General features: G+C 39.7%; 1 protein-coding gene across 5 annotated transcripts in view; it reads left to right on the top strand.

The window, feature by feature from the left end:
• Window positions 1-18,947, top strand: part of LOC137439948 (DNA excision repair protein ERCC-6-like) — a 173,315-nt gene that overhangs the window by 137,265 nt on the left and 17,103 nt on the right. For all 5 annotated transcript variants that reach the window (XM_068136234.2, XM_078768339.1, XM_068136232.2 and 2 more), the window contains exons 23-25: window positions 3,136-3,465; window positions 5,109-5,789; window positions 16,778-16,970. In XM_068136234.2, the coding sequence (XP_067992335.2) occupies window positions 3,136-3,465; window positions 5,109-5,789; window positions 16,778-16,970 (1,204 nt within the window). The remainder of the gene's footprint in view (window positions 1-3,135; window positions 3,466-5,108; window positions 5,790-16,777; window positions 16,971-18,947) is intronic.

Genomic DNA, 18,947 nt, shown 5'->3' with positions numbered 1-18,947 from the left:
CAGATGGAATTTGGGGAAGACGAATGGAATTCATGGAATACAGATGGAATTTGGGGAATACGAATGGAATTTGGGGAATACGGATGGAATTCATGGAATACGGATGGAATTCACGGAATACGGATTGGAATTCATGGAATACGGATGGAATTCACGGAATACGGATGGAGTTCGAGGAATACGGATGGAGTTCGGGGAATACGGATGGAGTTCGGTGAATACGGATGGAGTTCGGGGAATACGGATGGAGTTCGGGGAATACGGATGGAGTTCGGGGAATACGGATGGAGTTCGGGGAATACGGATGGAGTTCGGGGAATACGGATGGAATTCGGGGAATACGGATGGAATTTGGGGAATACGGATGGAATTCGGGGAATACGGATGGAATTCACGGAATACGGATGGAGTTCACGGAATACGGATGGAGTTCACGGAATACGGATGGAGTTCACGGAATACGGATGGAGTTCACGGAATACGGATGGAGTTCGGGGAATACGGATGGAGTTCGGGGAATACGGATGGAGTTCGGGGAATACGGATGGAGTTCGGGGAATACGGATGGAGTTCGGGGAATACGGATGGAGATCGAGGAATACGGATGGAGATCGAGGAATACGGATGGAGATCGAGGAATACGGATGGAGATCGAGGAATACGGATGGAGTTCGGGGAATACGGATGGAGTTCGGGGAATACGGATGGAGTTCGGGGAATACGGATGGAGTTCGGGGAATACGGATGGAATTCATGGAATACGGATGGAATTTGGGGAATACGGATGGAATTCACAGAATATGGATGGAATTCAGGGAATACGGATGGAATTCATGGAATACGGATGGAATTCATGGAATACGGATGGAATTCACGGAATACGGATGGAATTCACGGAATACGGATGAAATTCACGGAATACGGATGGAATTCACGGAATACGGATGGAATTCACGGAATACGGATGGAGTTCACGGAATACGGATGGAGTTCGGGGAATACGGATGGAGTTCGGGGAATATGGATGGAGTTCGGGGAATACGGATGGAGTTCGGGGAATACGGATGGAGTTCGGGGAATACGGATGGAGTTCGGGGAATACGGATGGAGTTCGGGGAATACGGATGGAGTTCGGGGAATACGGATGGAGTTTGGGGAATACGGATGGAGATTGGGGAATACGGATGGAGATTGGGGAATACGGATGGAGTTCGGGGAATACGGATGGAGTTCGGGGAATACGGATGGAGATAGAGGAATACGGATGGAGTTCGGGGAATACGGATGGAGTTCGGGGAATACGGATGGAGTTCGGGGAATACGGATGGAGTTCGGGGAATACGGATGGAGTTCGGGGAATACGGATGGAGTTCGGGGAATACGGATGGAGTTCGGGGAATACGGATGGAGTTCGGGGAATACGGATGGAGTTCGGGGAATACGGATGGAGTTCGGGGAATACGGATGGAGTTCGGGGAATACGGATGGAATTCGGGGAATACGGATGGAATTCGGGGAATACGGATGGAATTCGGGGAATACGGATGGAATTCGGGGAATACGGATGGAATTCGGGGAATACGGATGGAATTCGGGGAATACGGATGGAATTCGGGGAACACGGATGGAGTTCGGGGAACACGGATGGAGTTCGGGGAACACGGATGGAGTTCGGGGAACACGGATGGAGTTCGGGGAACACGGATGGAGTTCGGGGAACACGGATGGAGTTCGGGGAACACGGATGGAATTCGGGGAACACGGATGGAATTCGGGGAACACGGATGGAATTCGGGGAACACGGATGGAATTCGGGGAACACGGATGGAATTCGGGGAACACGGATGGAATTCGGGGAACACGGATGGAATTCGGGGAACACGGATGGAATTCACGGAACACGGATGGAATTCACGGAACACGGATGGAATTCACGGAGAACGGATGGAATTCATGGAATTGGTGACTTAAAATGGAAAACTGAATCTGACAGAAAAAACGGAATGTAGTGAATTTCAAAAAAGTGAAGATTAGGTCCAGTTACAAATAAACATTTTGTCTATATCGTCTTATTTTGTGTGTGCGATTCTCCACAGAGACTTTCCTCCAGATTCTCCACACAGACTTTCCTTCAGCATAATTATCCGCACGTGAAGTGCAAAGCAGGGCTAAGCAATTGGTTCACAAGATGTCTGTCTGTAGACGTCGATCTTTGATCGAGGAACTACTTGATTTCAATTAAGTTTTATATTTTGAAGTTTGAACATTGTCGAACATGAATCCGAACACAAACCTGCAGCTTAGCAGTAATTTGGCTCTGAACTTGGCAAATTGTACGGAATATCGTCACGAGCGCTCATGCGCACACATGATCCCACTCTCGTTAATCATGGCTCCTTCAGATTAGTGTCGCTGTGAATCTCAATCTCGATTGCTGGCACTAAATACTGAATACAACACTAAATACTTGTTAAACCCAACAATCACCGGGGAGCTCAGTCAAAGTGAAATATTTAATTTCAAATTCGGCCCATGTGGTACGAATACTTCAATTGGCAGGCATGATTTAATTATTCATGTCCTCTGGATTGTAATAACAGCCTATGTGGGTGAGATTTGTATCATCATGATCCCTCATTTTTGGTAAGCAAACCATCACAGACTATACCTTTCCTGTCTTTGGTTTTAAACTGTGTTTGTCTGGTAAAGGCATCGGCTGCCGTAACAAAGTCCACATCATGACCTTGAAACCCTCAAAGGCAAATCATTTAAAAATGCATTTACTCATGAGCTGGAGGGGTAAATCTTGAAGTGTAATTTTTGCTAATTCATAGTGTACCAACTGCCATAAATGCAACATCTTTCGTATTTGTTTGTTTGCAAAGTTATGATTTGGTCTTTATTATGGAACAAGCTGCACCTGAAGCTCAGCTGTGGTTGTGTGTTTTGGTGCTTTACCGAGTATACAAAGTTTACTTTAGGAATTCTGTACTTTTAAAGATCATCATGGAAAACTGGGAACTATCCAGCGTGGGGCACTGGGGCAGTGACAAACGATGGATGTTTGTGACTTGCAAACACATTTGGCCGCCATATTTTCATCACTCTATTTGAATGTTTTTTTTTTCTTTCCAGAAGAGGACTCTTCCATGAAGAAGACGTTTGTTGACCAAGTAACCTCTCACAATGCTAGTGGCTGTTTGCAGCTTGTAAAGGACAATTCAAATGGCCATGAACTCTTAATTCAGTGTCGCTCTTCCCCTGCAGCAAATCCTGCTCAAGAGTTCTCTAAATTGGAGGACTCGTCATGTATTGTGGATGCATTTGGCAGTCGTATCGACTCTTGGTCCATAACCACTGAGCAATCGATTGTCATGGAAGAAAATAATTTAAACCGTTTGGCTACGAGTTTTCTAGATTTGTCCGAAGATCAAGAAAAGATAACTTCATCGGCCCACACTCAGGGTAAGGAATGCTCCCATTTTTATTTTGGGTGCTTCTTGAGGCGGATCAGTTTCTCCTTAATGTTTGGCTTGCTGAACTGTTATTGTGTTCATAATCCATTTCTGGCGACCCCTGTTCCATTCTGTGTACCGTTATATTTGACACATTTACGTCTTGATTGCATTTTTAGTTGACCCAAATAACTTAAGTTTATTGGGATGGAAAAGAACCAGTAATATGGCCATTTCTCCATATTCATCCCATCACATATAAGTGGGCAAATATCAGCCTGAAAAATTGTGAAATCCTTAAACATGTTGACAATTTCCCAATGGCTGCCATCAGAGGGGGAGATCATTACCTCGGTTGTTAGTCACCTCATTTTGGCCACTTTTATCCATTAGGGCTTTTTTTCCTTGTAATCGGTAGCTGCTAAGACAGCATGCTTTCACCTGTGAACCTTTGTCTATTGTCCTGTTTTTGGTGGATCTCTATGTGCTAGGGTGTCAATCGCTTTGCCACGGAACTACAGACTTCACCATAAAAGCAGCAGGTGACAGGTCTCCTCTCGCTGTATCTTTGCTTCCTCTCGTGCATTCCTTTCCTTTTCATTGTTTTTTTCCTTATTGTCCCAGAAAGTGTTGGCTTAGCGGTTAGGGTGCCGGCTTGTGATCCGAGGATCCTGGGTTCGAATCCTGCTCGATCGTTTAATTAACGCCAGGGGGGTTGACTCAGCCTGTCATCCTTCCGAGGTCGGCAAATTGAGTACCAGTTCGCTGGTAATTCCCTGTGTGTCGCAAGAGGCGACAAACAGGGTTGGTGGCAGGAAGGGCATCCGGCCATAAAACATTGCTTCAAAAAGGGGACCACGGTGCCCGAAAAAGGGCAACCCCTGCTCTGCGGGGAAAAAATGGCCTCTAAAGGTGGTTCTGTTCCAGAAGGCTAGGTCATCTTCAGATGCAGTGGGTTGGTGGTTTTGTATCTTTTTGATGCTTTCTGGTTTTGCTCGATGCGTGGTCCATTTCGTGCAATCGACATCTAACTTGTCTCCGATTAGATTAAGCGTTCAAGCTACAGTACTTAGAACTTGTGTTTTAAAACTAGTGTACGTACCAAAGGTAAACAGGTGCAATGTTTGGGATATCCTCAGATAATTAGCATCTTTCAATTTCGGTGGTGTAATGGTTAGAGTGTCTGTTCTGATTCTGCAAGATCAGTGGTTCAAATCCTGGTTTGAGTCATACCAAAGACTTTAAAATGGTGTGTGCTGCTTCCTTGCTTGGCATTCAGCATTTAAAAAGGATAGAGCATGAGCAAACAACCATCAGTTGCAAACCTTAGCACAGGCTTTGGGCTTAATGGCAGCCTTCTGTATTGAACTTACTTGTATGCGATCTCCTATTATTACACTTCGATCACTCAGCTAATTGTCAGCACCCCACACATGCTGAGAGCATTATTTTTGCAAATTACAATCACATATGCGAATTGTCCTTTTTGGTATTGGTCATGGATGGATTTGTCTTTGGGAAGCTTGTACACTTGTGATATACTCGTTTCACTTATCTCAATTCATGTTATCACAGTTTTCACTTCAATTGGCTCTGATGTATAATCAGCTATCTAATCAGCCACCACTATCTTCATGTTTGTTTGTTTTTCAGGAGATGACACTTTGATGAAGAAAATGATTGTTGAGCAAATGATCTCTCACAATGCCAGTGTGAAGCTTGACAATGACGATTCAAATTCCCATGAATATGCTGTTCTGGGTCCCTCTTCTCCTGCTGCAACTCCTCCTCAAGAGTTGTCCAAGTTGAAGGACTCCCCATGCACCGTGGATGTTTTTGATATACCTATTGACTTGCAGTCCCCAACTACAGAGCAGTTGACGGCCAGAGAAAAAAATCCTTTTGCCCTTTTGGCTAAAAGTTTTTTAGATTTGTCAGAAAAGCAAGAAAGGTCGTCTCCATCACCCAAAAGACTGGGTCTGACACGCACTTGCAAGAGTGATTTTCATGACATACCCAGGGATATTGTATATGCGTCTTCGCCCACACCAGTCGATCTCTTTGATGCAAAATCTTTGCGCTCTCCCATATTTCAACTCTCACCAAGCCCCTCACAACGTTCGTTTGCAAACGACAGAGGTCGGATATCTGAGCCAAGTAAATGGCGTGACAGCAAAAGGTTTTCGCAAGGAGTACTGAATAACTCTGAGGCCGATAATTTATCGTGCTCGCCGAGCATGCCCTTCCACCTCGTCCTGGAGGAGAGTTCAAAGGAGGCATCACACCTCGTCCTGGAGAAGAGTTCGGAGGAGGCATCGATGGATGAGTTTCAAGGTAATGTGTGAAGTAATGCAAGTCAGACAATGTATGTTGTGGCAACTTTTGTCAGTATAAAGTCTAAATTTCAGTGACATTTGAATGCAAGAGAACTCATTGGTTCGCCATGAATGCAGGGGGGGGGGGGGGGGGGTGGTGTATGGGGAAGGAGGTTGGCCTGGGCTTTTAAAGTCTGGTATTTTTGCTAGTTCTTGAAAATAAATTTATTTTCTTCTTCTTCAATCATTTATTTTCTTATTCAATTCTGTCTCCTTGTTGTGTCATTTTGGGTCTTCATCAATTCCTTTAACGTGTGTGTGCGTGTGAGCGCGTTTTATTGCGGCCGCTCATTTGCATTAATAGGACATGGTCGGAACTCAACGTCTCTCATCCACTGATATTTCTAGTATTGTGCACTGCACCTTTCCTATGCCATCTCCAGGCATTGCAAATCATCATTGCTGGGCACCGAAGGGGGCTCGGCAGTGACGCACGCTGAAAGGGAGTACTCAGTTTTCACTCTGTTTGTTTGTTTTCTTTCTTGTTTTCTTTCTTGCTTTCTTGTTGTACACCGCACCTTTCCTATGCCGTCTCCAGGCATTGCAAATCGTCATTGCTGGGCACCGAAGGGGGCTCGGCAGTGACGCACGCTGAAAGAGAGTACTCAGTTTTCACTCTGGTTGTTTGTTTTCTTGCTTTCTTGTTTGTTTGTTTGTTTGTTTGTTTGTCCGGGCGATATCTCAGCCATCCTTTGAGATAGGAAGCTGAAATTTCGGGACAACAGTGAGCAAGTCCTTTGTCAAAACAGTATTTTTTGTTTTTTGATTAATCAATTAATTGAGGAGTTATTTAATTATTAGCGATTAATTAAGTACTTATTTAATTAATCAAATTTCCTTTCTCTTCTGACCATTAACTCAGGCACCTTTTGAGTTAGGAAGCTGATATTTGGACATGCCAATGACCAGGTGATTTGGCTGCAAAGGCTATTTTTGATTTATTAATTAATCAATTAATCGCTAAATTATTTAATTATTCGATTAATGACAAAAAAATTTTTTTTTTTTAAAGCTACAGATTCTGATGAAATGGTGGTGGTTTATGTGTTCTCTGACCGAATTGATTAATAATTTAATTTTTTAATGATTATTATTTATTTCTTTTCATTATTAATCATTTATTTATTTTCTTTCTCATTTGGCCAATATCTCAGGCACCTTTTGAGCTGGGAAGCTAATATTTGGACATGGCAGTGACCAAGTGATGTGGCTATCAAGGATATTTTTGATTTATTGATAAATCATTTAATCGATTAATTATTTATTGATTAATCGATTAATTATTTATTGATTAATCAATTGATTATTTCATTTTTTATTAATGAGTTATTTAATTAAATTTCTAAAAATACATCTTCAGATGAAGCACTAGTGGTTTAGTTATGGTATTAGCCAATTGATTAAGAAATTATTTTGTGATAATCTTTTATGGATTTTAATTATACAATGAATCAATCAATTAGTGTACACCTCTCCCTCCCAATGCAGCCTCAATGAGCTGCACTGCGGTATTGCCGGGCGCCGGAGGCGTCCCGGCAATGCTGCGCTGTAGGATATTTAATTATTTGGCATGGGGGCGGTGTACTTTGAATGTATGTGTACTTGTTTGTTTTCTTGCTTTCTTGTTTGTTTGTTTGTTTGTTTGTCCGGACGATATCTCAGCCATCCTTTGAGCTAGGAAGCTGAAATTTCGGCACAATAGTGAGCAAGTCCTTTGTCAAAAATTCTATTTTTTGTTTTTTGATTAATCAATAAATTGAGGAGTTATTTAATTATTAGCGATTAATTAAGTACTTATTTAATTAATCAAATTTCCTTTCTCTTCTGACCATTAACTCAGGCACCTTTTGAGTTAGCAAGCTGATATTTGGACATGCCAATGACCAGGTGATTTGGCTGCAAAGGCTATTTTTGATTTATTAATTAATCAATTAATCGATTAATTATTTAATTATTCGATTAATGACTAAAATGTTTTGTTTTTTTTCAGTTACAGATTCTGATGAAATGGTGGTGGGTTCATGTGTTCTCTGACCGAATTGATTAATAATTTAATTTTCTAATTATTATTATTTATTTATTTTCATTATTAATCATTTATTTATTTTCTTTCTCATTTGGCCAATATCTCAGGCACCTTTTGAGCTGGGAAGCTAATATTTGGACATGGCAGTGACCAAGTGATGTGGCTATCAAGGATATTTTTGATTTCTTGATTAATCATTTAATCGATTAATTATTTATTGGTGAATCAATTAATTATTTATTTTTTTATTAATGACTTATTTAATTAAATTTCTAAAAGATACATCTTCGGATGAAGCCCGAGTGGTTTAGTTATGCTATTAGCCAATTGATTAAGAAAATAATTTGTGATAATCTTTTATTGATTTTAATTATACAATTAATCAATGAATTAGCGTACACCTCTCCCTCCCAAAGCAGCCTCTATGAGCTGCACTGCGGTATTGCCGCGGCAATGCCGCGCTGTAGGATATTTAATTATTTGGCAAGGGGGCGGTGTACTTTGAATGTATGTGTACTTGTTGTACACCGCTCCTTTCCTATGCCATCTCCAGGCATTGCAAATCGTCATTGCTGGGCACCGAAGGGGGCTCGGCAGTGACCCACGCTGAAAGAGAGTACTCAGTTTTCACTCTGGTTGTTTGTTTTCTTGCTTTCTTGTTTGTTTGTTTGTTTGTTTGTTTGTCCGGGCGATATCTCAGCCATCCTTTGAGATAGGAAGCTGAAATTTCGGGACAACAGTGAGCAAGTCCTTTGTCAAAAACGTTATTTTTTGTTTTTTGATTAATCAATTAATTGAGGAGTTATTTAATTATTAGCGATTAATTAAGTACCTATTTAATTAATCAAATTTCCTTTCTCTTCTGACCATTAACTCAGGCACCTTTTGAGTTAGGAAGCTGATATTTGGACATGCCAATGACCAGGTGATTTGGCTGCAAAGGCTATTTTTGATTTATTAATTAATCAATTAATCGATTAATTATTTAATTATTCGATTAATGACAAAAAAAATTTTTTTTTTTAAAGTTACAGATTCTGATGAAATGGTGGTGGTTTATGTGTTCTCTGACCGAATTGATTAATAATTTAATTTTTTTATGATTATTATTTATTTATTTTCATTATTAATCATTTATTTATTTTCTTTCTCATTTGGCCAATATCTCAGGCACCTTTTTAGCCTTGGAAGCTAATATTTGGACATGACAGTGACCAAGTGATGTGGCTATCAAGGATATTTTTGATTTATTGATAAATCATTTAATCGATTAATTATTTATTGATTAATCGATTAATTATTTATTGATTAATCAATTGATTATTTAATTTTTTATTAATGAGTTATTTAATTAAATTTCTAAAAGATACATCTTCGGATGAAGCACTAGTGGTTTAGTTATGCTATTAGCCAATTGATTAAGAAAATATTTTGTGATAATCTTTTATGGATTTTAATTATACAATGAATCAATCAATTAGTGTACACCTCTCCCTCCCAATGCAGCCTCAATGAGCTGCACTGCGGTATTGCCGAGTGCCGGAGGCGTCCCTGCAATGCCGCGCTGTAGGATATTTAATTATTTGGCATGGGGGCGGTGTACTTTGAATGTATCTGTACTTGTTGTACACCGCTCCTTTCCTATGCCATCTCCAGGCATTGCAAATCGTCATTGCTGGGCACCGAAGGGGGCTCGGCAGTGACGCACGCTGAAAGAGAGTACTCAGTTTTCACACTGGTTGTTTCCTTGTTGTACACCGCTACTTTCCTATGCCATCTCCAGGCATTGCAAATCGTCATTGCCGGGCACCAAAGGGGGCTCGGCAGTGATGCACGCTGAAAGAGAGTACTCAGTTTTCACTCTGGTTTCTTGTTTTCTTGCTTTCTTGTTTGTTTGTCCGGGCGATATCTCAGCCATCCTTTGAGCTAGGAAGCTGAAATTTCGGCACAGTAGTGAGCAAGTCCTTTGTCAAAAACGGTATTTTTTGTTTTTTGATTAATCAATTAATTGAGGAGTTATTTAATTATTTGCGATTAATTAAGTACTTATTTAATTAATTAAATTTCCTTTCTCTTCGTACCATTAACTCAGGCACCTTTTGAGTTAGGAAGCTGATATTTGGGCATGCCAATGACCAGGTGATTGTGCTGCAAAGGATATTTTTGATTTATTAATTAATCGATTAATTATTAAATTATTCGACTAATGACAAAAATTTTTTTTTTTTTAAAGTTACAGTTTCTGATGAAATCGTGGTAGGTTTATGTGTTCTCTGACCAAATTGATTAATAATTTAATTTTTTTATGATTATTATTTATTTATTTTCATTATTAATCATTTATTTATTTTCTTTCTCATTTGGCCAATATCTCAGGCACCTTTTGAGCTGGGAAGCTAATATTTGGACATGAGTGACCAAGTGATGTGGCTATCAAGGATATTTTTGATTTATTGATTAATCATTTCATCTATTAATTATTTATTGATTAATCGATTAATTATTTATTGAGTAATCAATTAATTATTTAATTTTTTATAAATGAAATTTAATTAAATTTCTAAAAGATACATCTTCGGATGAAGCACTAGTGGTTTAGTTATGCGATTAGCCAATTGATTATGAAAATATTTTGTGATAATCTTTTATTGATTTTAATTATACAATTAATCAATCAATTAGTGTACACCTCTCCCTCCCAATGCAGCCTCAATGAGCTGCACTGCGGTATTGCCGGGCGCCAGAGGCGCCCCGGCAATGCCGCGCTGCAGCATATTTAATTATTTGGCATGGGGCGGTGTACTTTGAATGTATGTGTACTTGTTTCCTTGTTGTACACCGCTCCTTTCCTATGCCATCTCCAGGCATTGCAAATCGTCATTGCCGGGCACCAAAGGGGGCTCGGCAGTGACGCACGCTGAAAGAGAGTACTCAGTTTTCACTCTGGTTTCTTGTTGTACACCGCTCCTTTCCTATGCCATCTCCAGGCATTGCAAATCGTCATTGCCGGGCACCAAAGGGGGCTCGGCAGTGACGCACGCTGAAAGAGAGTACTCAGTTTTCACTCTGGTTTCTTGTTTGTTTGTTTTCTTGGTTGTCCGGACGATATCTCAGCCATCCTTTGAGCTAGGAAGCTTAAATTTCGGCACAGTAGTGAGCAAGTCCTTTGTCAAATACGGTATTTTTTGTTTTTTGAATAATCAATTAATTGAGGAGTTATTTAATTATTAGCATTTAATTAAGTACTTATTTAATTAATTAAATTTCATTTCTCTTCTGACCATTATTAACTCAGGCACCTTTTGAGTTAGGAAGCTGATATTTGGACATGCCAATGACCAGGTGATTTGGCTGCAAAGGATATTTTTGATTTATTAATTAATCAATTAATCGATTAATTATTTAATTATTCGATTAATGACAAAAAAAATTTTTTTTTTAAAGTTACAGATTCTGATGAAATAGTGGTAGTTTATGTGTTCTCTGACCAAATTGATTAATAATTTAATTTTTTTATGATTATTATTTAATTTTTTTTCATTATTTTCTTTCTTGTTTGTTTGTCCGGACGATATCTCAGCCATCCTTTGAGCTAGGAAGCTGAAATTTCGGCACAATCGTGAGCAAGTCCTTTGTCAAAAACAGTATTTTTTTTTTTTTGATTAATCAATAAATTGAGGAGTTATTTAATTATTAGCGATTAATTTAGTACTTATTTAATTAATTAAATTTCCTTTCTCTTCTGACCATTAACTCAGGCACCTTTTGAGTTAGGAAGCTGACATTTGGACATGCCAATTACCAGGTGATTTGGCTGCAAAGGATATTTTTGATTTATTAATTAATCAATTAATCGATTAATTATTTAATTATTCGATTAATGACAAAAAAAATTTTTTTTTTAAAGTTAAAGATTCTGATGAAATAGTGGTAGTTTATGTGTTCTCTGACCAAATTGATTAATAATTTAATTTTTTTATGATTATTATTTATTTATTTTCATTATTAATCATTTATTTATTTTCTTTCTCATTTGGCCAATATCTCAGGCACCTTTTGAGCTGGGAAGCTAATATTTGGACATGAGTGACAAAGTGATGTGGCTATCAAGGATATTTTTGATTTATTGATTAATCATTTCATCTATTAATTATTTATTGATTAATCGATTAATTATTTATTGAGTAATCAATTAATTATTTAATTTTTTATAAATGACTTATTTAATTAAATTTCTAAAAGATACATCTTCGGATGAAGCACTAGTGCTTTAGGTATGCTATTAGCCAATTGATTATGAAAATATTTTGTGATAATCTTTTATTGATTTTAATTATACAATTAATCAATCAATTAGTGTACACCTCTCCCTCCCAATGCAGCCTCAATGAGCTGCACTGCGGTATTGCCGGGCGCCAGAGGCGCCCCGGCAATGCCGCGCTGCAGCATATTTAATTATTTGGCATGGGGCGGTGTACTTTGAATGTATGTGTACTTGTTTTCTTTCTTGTTTGTTTGTTTTCTTTCTTGTTTGTTTGTCCGGGCGATATCTCAGCCATCCTTTGAGCTAGGAAGCTGAAATTTTGGCACAATAGTGAGAAAGTGCTTTGTCAAAAACGGTATTTTTTGTTTTTTGATTAATCAATAAATTGAGGAGTTATTTAATTATTAGCGATTAATTAAGTACTTATTTTCTTTCTTGTTTGTTTGTCCGGACGATATCTCAGCCATCCTTTGAGCTAGGAAGCTGAATTTTCGGCACAGTAGTGAGCAAGTCCTTTGTCAAAAAGGATATTTTTTTGTTTTTTGATTAATCAATTAATTGAGGAGTTATTTAATTATTAGCGATTAATTAAGTACTTATTTAATTAATTAAATTTCCTTTCTCTTCTGACCATTAACTCAGGCACCTTTTGAGATAGGAAGCTGATATTGGGACATGCCAATGACCAGGTGATTTGGCTGCAAAGGCTATTTTTGATTTATTAATTAATCAATCAATTAATCGATTAATTATTTAATTATTCGATTAATGACTAAAAAATTTTTTTTTTTAAAGTTACAGATTCTGATGAAATGGTGGTGGTTTATGTGTTCTGTGACCGAATTGATTAATAATTTATTTTTTTAATGATTATTATTTATTTATTTTCATTATTAATCATTTATTTATTTTCTTTCTCATTTGGCCAATATCTCGGGCACCTTTTGAGCTGGGAAGCTAATATTTGGACATGACAGTGACCAAGTGATGTGGCTATCAAGGATATTTTTGATTTATTGATGAATCATTTAATCGATTAATTATTTATTGGTGAATCAATTAATTATTTAATTTTTTATTAATGACTTATTTAATTAAATTTCTAAAAGATACATCTTCGGATGAAGCATGAGTGGTTTAGTTATGCTCTTAGCCAATTGATTAAGAAAATAATTTGTGATAATCTTTTATTGATTTTAATTATACAATTAATCAATGAATTAGCGTACACCTCTCCCTCCCAAAGCAGCCTCGATGAGCTGTACTGCGGTATTGCCGGGCGCCGGAGGCGCCCCGGCAATGCTGCGCTGTAGGATATTTAATTATTTGGCTTGGGGCGGTGTACTTTGAATGTATGTGTACTTGTTTTCTATATTTTCATGACACCGATTTGCATCCATAAACATATCGATTACGTTAACCATTATGTCATTGCTTCTCTTTCATTAAATACTGAAAATTATTTATGTTAAAAGGACTATTCAACGTACATATTTTGCCCGGAGCAATGGCAGGTTAAAAGTGCTCCCCGACTAGTGGAAGCGAGTGAATGAAAACACACATAGCACAAGCGCGAAAGGCCTCATTTGCATTCAAATGTCATTTTGAAAGTCCCATATTGCAAGTACTTCCACGATTACTTCATGTTTATTTTCCCCACACCTTAAAACAAAAATGGGGGATGTTGTAATCGGTTTTCTGTTTGTCTGTCTGTCTGGCACGCTGTCTCCTCATAAACGGTTGTGCAGTAATTCACCAAACTTGGTAGTATGATCAGCACATTGCAAGAAAGTTCGAGAGCCATATAATTTTTGGGCTGCGTGCCCCCCCCCCCCCCCGGAGCTTTGGTCAAAATGTCATGTATCAAACGAGAATGCCCAACCTGTGACACAAAATATATATTTTTTGCCCCGTCTGTCTACTCAACTCCATCATCTTTGCTGTTGAAGGAATTATACAATTCATCTCCGAGGATCTTCACGGTTTGGCTCGATATCAATTAGGAGTCTGATGGACATCTGGGTCTGCACTCAGGCAACTAAAAAGTACACACACTTCGTACCAGAGCGGCAGGGAGGGTCATGTTATTATCCTCTCTGTGGTATATAGATTACTGTAGATTTAGGCTCAGGCCTCAAGAACGTCGGGGTTACCAAATATTCAGTTACCAAGTTTCTGGTAGAACGCTCGCCAAGTGGCTGAAGCACTCAAGAAAGCACTCCATTCAAAACCGTTAAAGAACAGCTGGCTTGGCAAGCGCTCGCCAGCTGCTTAATATTAATGACTGAACGTACCCCGGCCCGGGTTTCTTGCCTTTCAGGTTTAGTGTTATTTCAGGCAATAAACATAAATAAATCATTACCTTGCGGCACAGCTTAAATTCTATAATAATCTGTCTCATTAACCTTGTGCTGTGTCTGTCCCGTGTTCCCATGTGAATGAATAAAATTACATAGAGCCGTGTCTATCCTGTGTTCCCATGTGAATGAATAATATTAGATAGAGCCGTGTCTGTCCCGTATTGCCATGTGCATGAATAATATTAGATAGAGCCGTGTCTGTCCCGTATTGCCATGTGCATGAATAATATTAGATAGAGCCGTGTCTGTCCCGTATTACCATGTGAATGAATAAGATTAGATAGAGCCGTGTCTGACTGTCTGTCCCGTGTTGCCATGTGAATGAATAATATTAGATAAAGCCGTGTCTGCCCCGTATTGCCATGTGAATGAATAAGATTAGAAAGAGCCGTGTCTGTCCCGTATTGCCATGTGAATGAATAAGATTAGATAGAGCCGTGTCTGTCCCGTATTGCCATGTGAATGAATAAGATTAGACAGAGCCGTGTCTGTCCCGTATTACCATGTGAATGAATAAGATTAGATGGAGCTGTGTCTGTCCCTTATTACCATGTGAATGAATAAGATTAGATAGAGCCGTGTCTGTCCCATATTGCCATGTGAATGAATAAGATTAGACAGAGCCGTGTCTGTCCTGTATTGCCATGTGAATGAATAAGATTATATGGAGCCGTGTCTGTCCCGTATTACCATGTGAATGAATAAGATTAGATAGAGCCGTGTCTGTCCTGTATTACCATGGGAATGAATAAGATTAGATAGAGCCATGTCTGTTCCGTGTTGCCATGTGAATGAATAAGATTAGATAGAGCCGTGTCTGTCCCGTGTTGCCATGTGAATGAATAATATTAGATAGAGCCGTGTCTGTCCCGTATTGCCATGTGAATGAATAAGATTAGAAAGAGCCGTGTCTGTCCCGTATTGCCATGTGAATGAATAAGATTAGATAGAGCCGTGTCTGTCCCGTATTGCCATGTGAATGAATAAGATTAGATGGAGCCGTGTCTGTCCCTTATTACCATGTGAATGAATAAGATTAGATGGAGCTGTCTGTCCCGTGTTCCCATGGGAATGAATAAGAGTAGATGGAGCCATATCTGTCCTGTGTTCCCATGTGAATGAATAAGATTAGATAGAGCCGTGTCTGTCCTGTGTTCCCATGTGAATGAATAAGATTAGATAGAGCCGTGTCTGTCTCGTGTTCCCATGGGAATGAATGAGTAGATGGAGCCATGTCTGTCCCGTCGCGTGTTACCACGTGAATGAATAAGAGTAGATGGAGCCATATCTGTCTTGTGTTACCATGTGAATGAATAAGATTAGATGGATAAGATTAATTAATGTGTACCTTGTGATTCCGAAGAGGGGATTTATTTCATTATATCCGTTACCTCCGTTTTTCTCTCGCTCTCGCTCTCGCTCTCTCTTCCGTCGTGCTGCTCTCTCTGTGGTAAAACCTTTTGTTCATAAAAACCTGTACGTGATCATTCGAGGTACGGGAATTTGCCATAAAGCACGATTGAATTGACTTTTAAAATCCGGTAACGGCCCGAGTGGGAAACGCACATTTAACATGCATATGGAGCCGTTCTAAAATTACGTAATGCTATTTGTTTTTAGTGAGGCACATACGAGCTTCATTAAACCTGCCAAATAAGTGGACAATCGACCCAAACAAAGCTGGGCAGTGTACAATCAGCAGAGGCCTACAGGCCCGTGTTAGGCACACCAGTAAACAAGATGGCACCATATCATTTTATCTTGGTACTATGATAGGTGGAGGCAATCGACAGGTGTGGGTGTGGTCTGGCAGCTGTGCAGCCAATGGGTTCATGTTTCAAAAATCGACCCACAACATGAACTCCAACAACAGCAACACGGAGCTGTTGTAGGTAAATATGCAATTACGGGCACATTTAAAAATGAAACGGTGTATATGCAATCAACATTGGGGGACACATGAAATTTGTAACGATTTTTTTGGATTTGACCCCCAGTTCATGCTTCGGGGGGCGGGGACTTGGGGTGACAATAGATGATTTGTTTTTTTTCACTCAAAATTTGATATTGGGTCGTTCCTGGTGGAATTATTTTTCCATCTTTCAACTTTGCTTTATGTCGGAAGTGCAGGAATTTGCGATGGCATGCCATCGACTTCACCCTAGTTACGGTATATCTTGCTGTGTAAGTTGGCTTGGCGTCCTGGCCTCGACTGCAGTTAGCTTCTTTGCATTGTCTCGTTACCTGCCATCAATCTCTATTACATGTGTAATGATTGGTGTGTACCTTGTTTTCAGTTTTCTCCGCAGATGCCAAAGTAATAAGCTCTTTTATGGCAAATGAACCAAGTGTTTTGAAGAGTGCTCTCTTGGAAAATGTGACGCACTCTGACCATGAGGGTGCAGAGAATACAACCTTTTCTTTGGAAGACCTCGAGGATTTTGATGACGATGATGATGATGAAATTGTACATCCGAAACGTCGTGCTCGGTATGGCAATCGGTAATACTGTGTCATATTGAGGATGTTGTTGACTGGAGAGGCTTTTTGCGAATGCTTGATTGATTGGAGCACCTGCAATCTCGACTGTACTGTATTGGTAGGGAGTGATCTCGATCGCCGCTAAGTAACCCCTTGTACTGCCCGTGCCCCTGCTTCGAACTGTTCAAACTGAATTTAATGAAGGGAAGTGTCAGGTTTTAGTTGACAAATGAATTATGCTTCATGTAAGATTTTACTCGAGTAAACTAATAGAGTAATGTATCCTATATTTGTTAATTTCTGGTTCTGTTTGTGAAAATTTGAAGACTTTACAACATTGAGGGACCACATCACGTGGCACTAGCATTTTGCAATGTTGTGCATGTCCATGTCTATCTATCTATTTGTTGATCGATTGATCTGATCCCTCTCTCCATCCATCCAGCCTCTTGCATTTCATCACTCAATGGCCATTCGTATGTCTCATCTTTTCAAAGGATAGGTATTGGGGCATAAACTGCACCAACCCCTTCCTTTTTCTTGTAATCTTCAAAGGCCCTTGTGGCAGAACATAGTTTGAAAGGAAAGGGTGTTCCTTTTCTTGTACACCGCTCCTTTCCTATTCCATCTCCAGGCGCTGCATGATGTCATCGCCGGGCACTGAAGGGAACCTTTTCAGTTATCAAGTGATGTGGCTATAAAGGATATTTTTGATTTATAATTATTTATAAATTAATCCATTATTTATTTATTTCGATTAATGACATTTAATTAATTTTCAAAATGTTACAGCTTCGGATGAAGCGCTGGTGGTTGAGGTATGCTGTTAGCCAATTGATTAAGAAATTAGTTTACGATTACTATTTATTCATTTTAATTACGCAATTAATTAATCAATCAATTATTGTACACCTCTCCCTCCCAATACCTTCTCTACGTGCTGCATGGCAGTATCGCCAGGAGCCGAAGGTGCCCCGGCAATGCCACTCTGGAGGAGGTTATTTATTTATTTGGCATGGCGGCAGTGTACTGTGAATGTATCTGTACTTTTCATTATTTTTAACTCGGACTTTTTTTTCTCTTTTTCTTTTTTGTATACAGAATCGAGGTTGTGTAAGACCTAACACATTGAACATGAAAACATGCGCAGACACATAAAACATGCAATGAAAGGAGCGGGAGACAAGAGACGGAGAGAGGGAAGCACACAAGCACAACAACAGAAGAAAACAGGGATGTCGTTAGATCTGTCGGAGGGGGAGGGCTGGGGGAGGAGGGAGGGGTACACGGTATAAAGCAAATGAACACTTCTAGGAATTTCAGGAAAGAAGTTGGGGATTTAAAGAGGCGGATTTGGGGCGTTTTAACGGGGGTAGAAAAGTTCAAAGTTCTGGATGGGGGAAGATAAGAGATGGTGGTGAACAGCTGTTTTAAAGACCTGGAGGGAGGAGAGGGATTGAAGGGAGTGAGGGAGTTTGTTCCAGAGGTGGGAAAAAGGAGGAATGAAAGTGAAGGTGAGCAGAGAGTCTTGATTTTGGAAGTTTCACTAGAAGAGGATTGCTGGCAGATCTTGTGTGTCCTGCAGGAATATTTGGGGGGACAGAGCCCAGACAGAACAGGGGGAGCAAGGCCAGAGATGAGTCGGTAGAAGACAGAAAGACCACCTACCTGCCGACGGTGAGAAAGAGACTGTTACACACATAAGGATATACACACCAGGACACACACACACACACACACACACACACACACACACACACACACACACGCGCACACACGGACACACACACACGGACACGCACACGCGGGGACACACACGGACACACACACACAGACACTCACTGAAGGAACTTCTGGGCAGGAGGATTTCCTTCCCCACTCCCTTCACTCTCTGCTATCTACCTTAACTCCAACCTTCTATCATCTGCAAATGTAGAAAGCCGACAACACTGCTATCCAAATCGTTGATGTAAATTATTATGGATA

The sequence above is a fragment of the Myxine glutinosa genome, chromosome 14, assembly GCF_964187855.1.
Source record: "Myxine glutinosa chromosome 14, kmMyxGlut1.1, whole genome shotgun sequence".
NCBI classification, from domain to species: Eukaryota; Metazoa; Chordata; class Myxini; order Myxiniformes; family Myxinidae; genus Myxine; species Myxine glutinosa.
The sequence above is the reverse complement of the archived record's forward strand: the minus strand, read 5'-3'. Positions and strand labels throughout refer to the sequence as shown.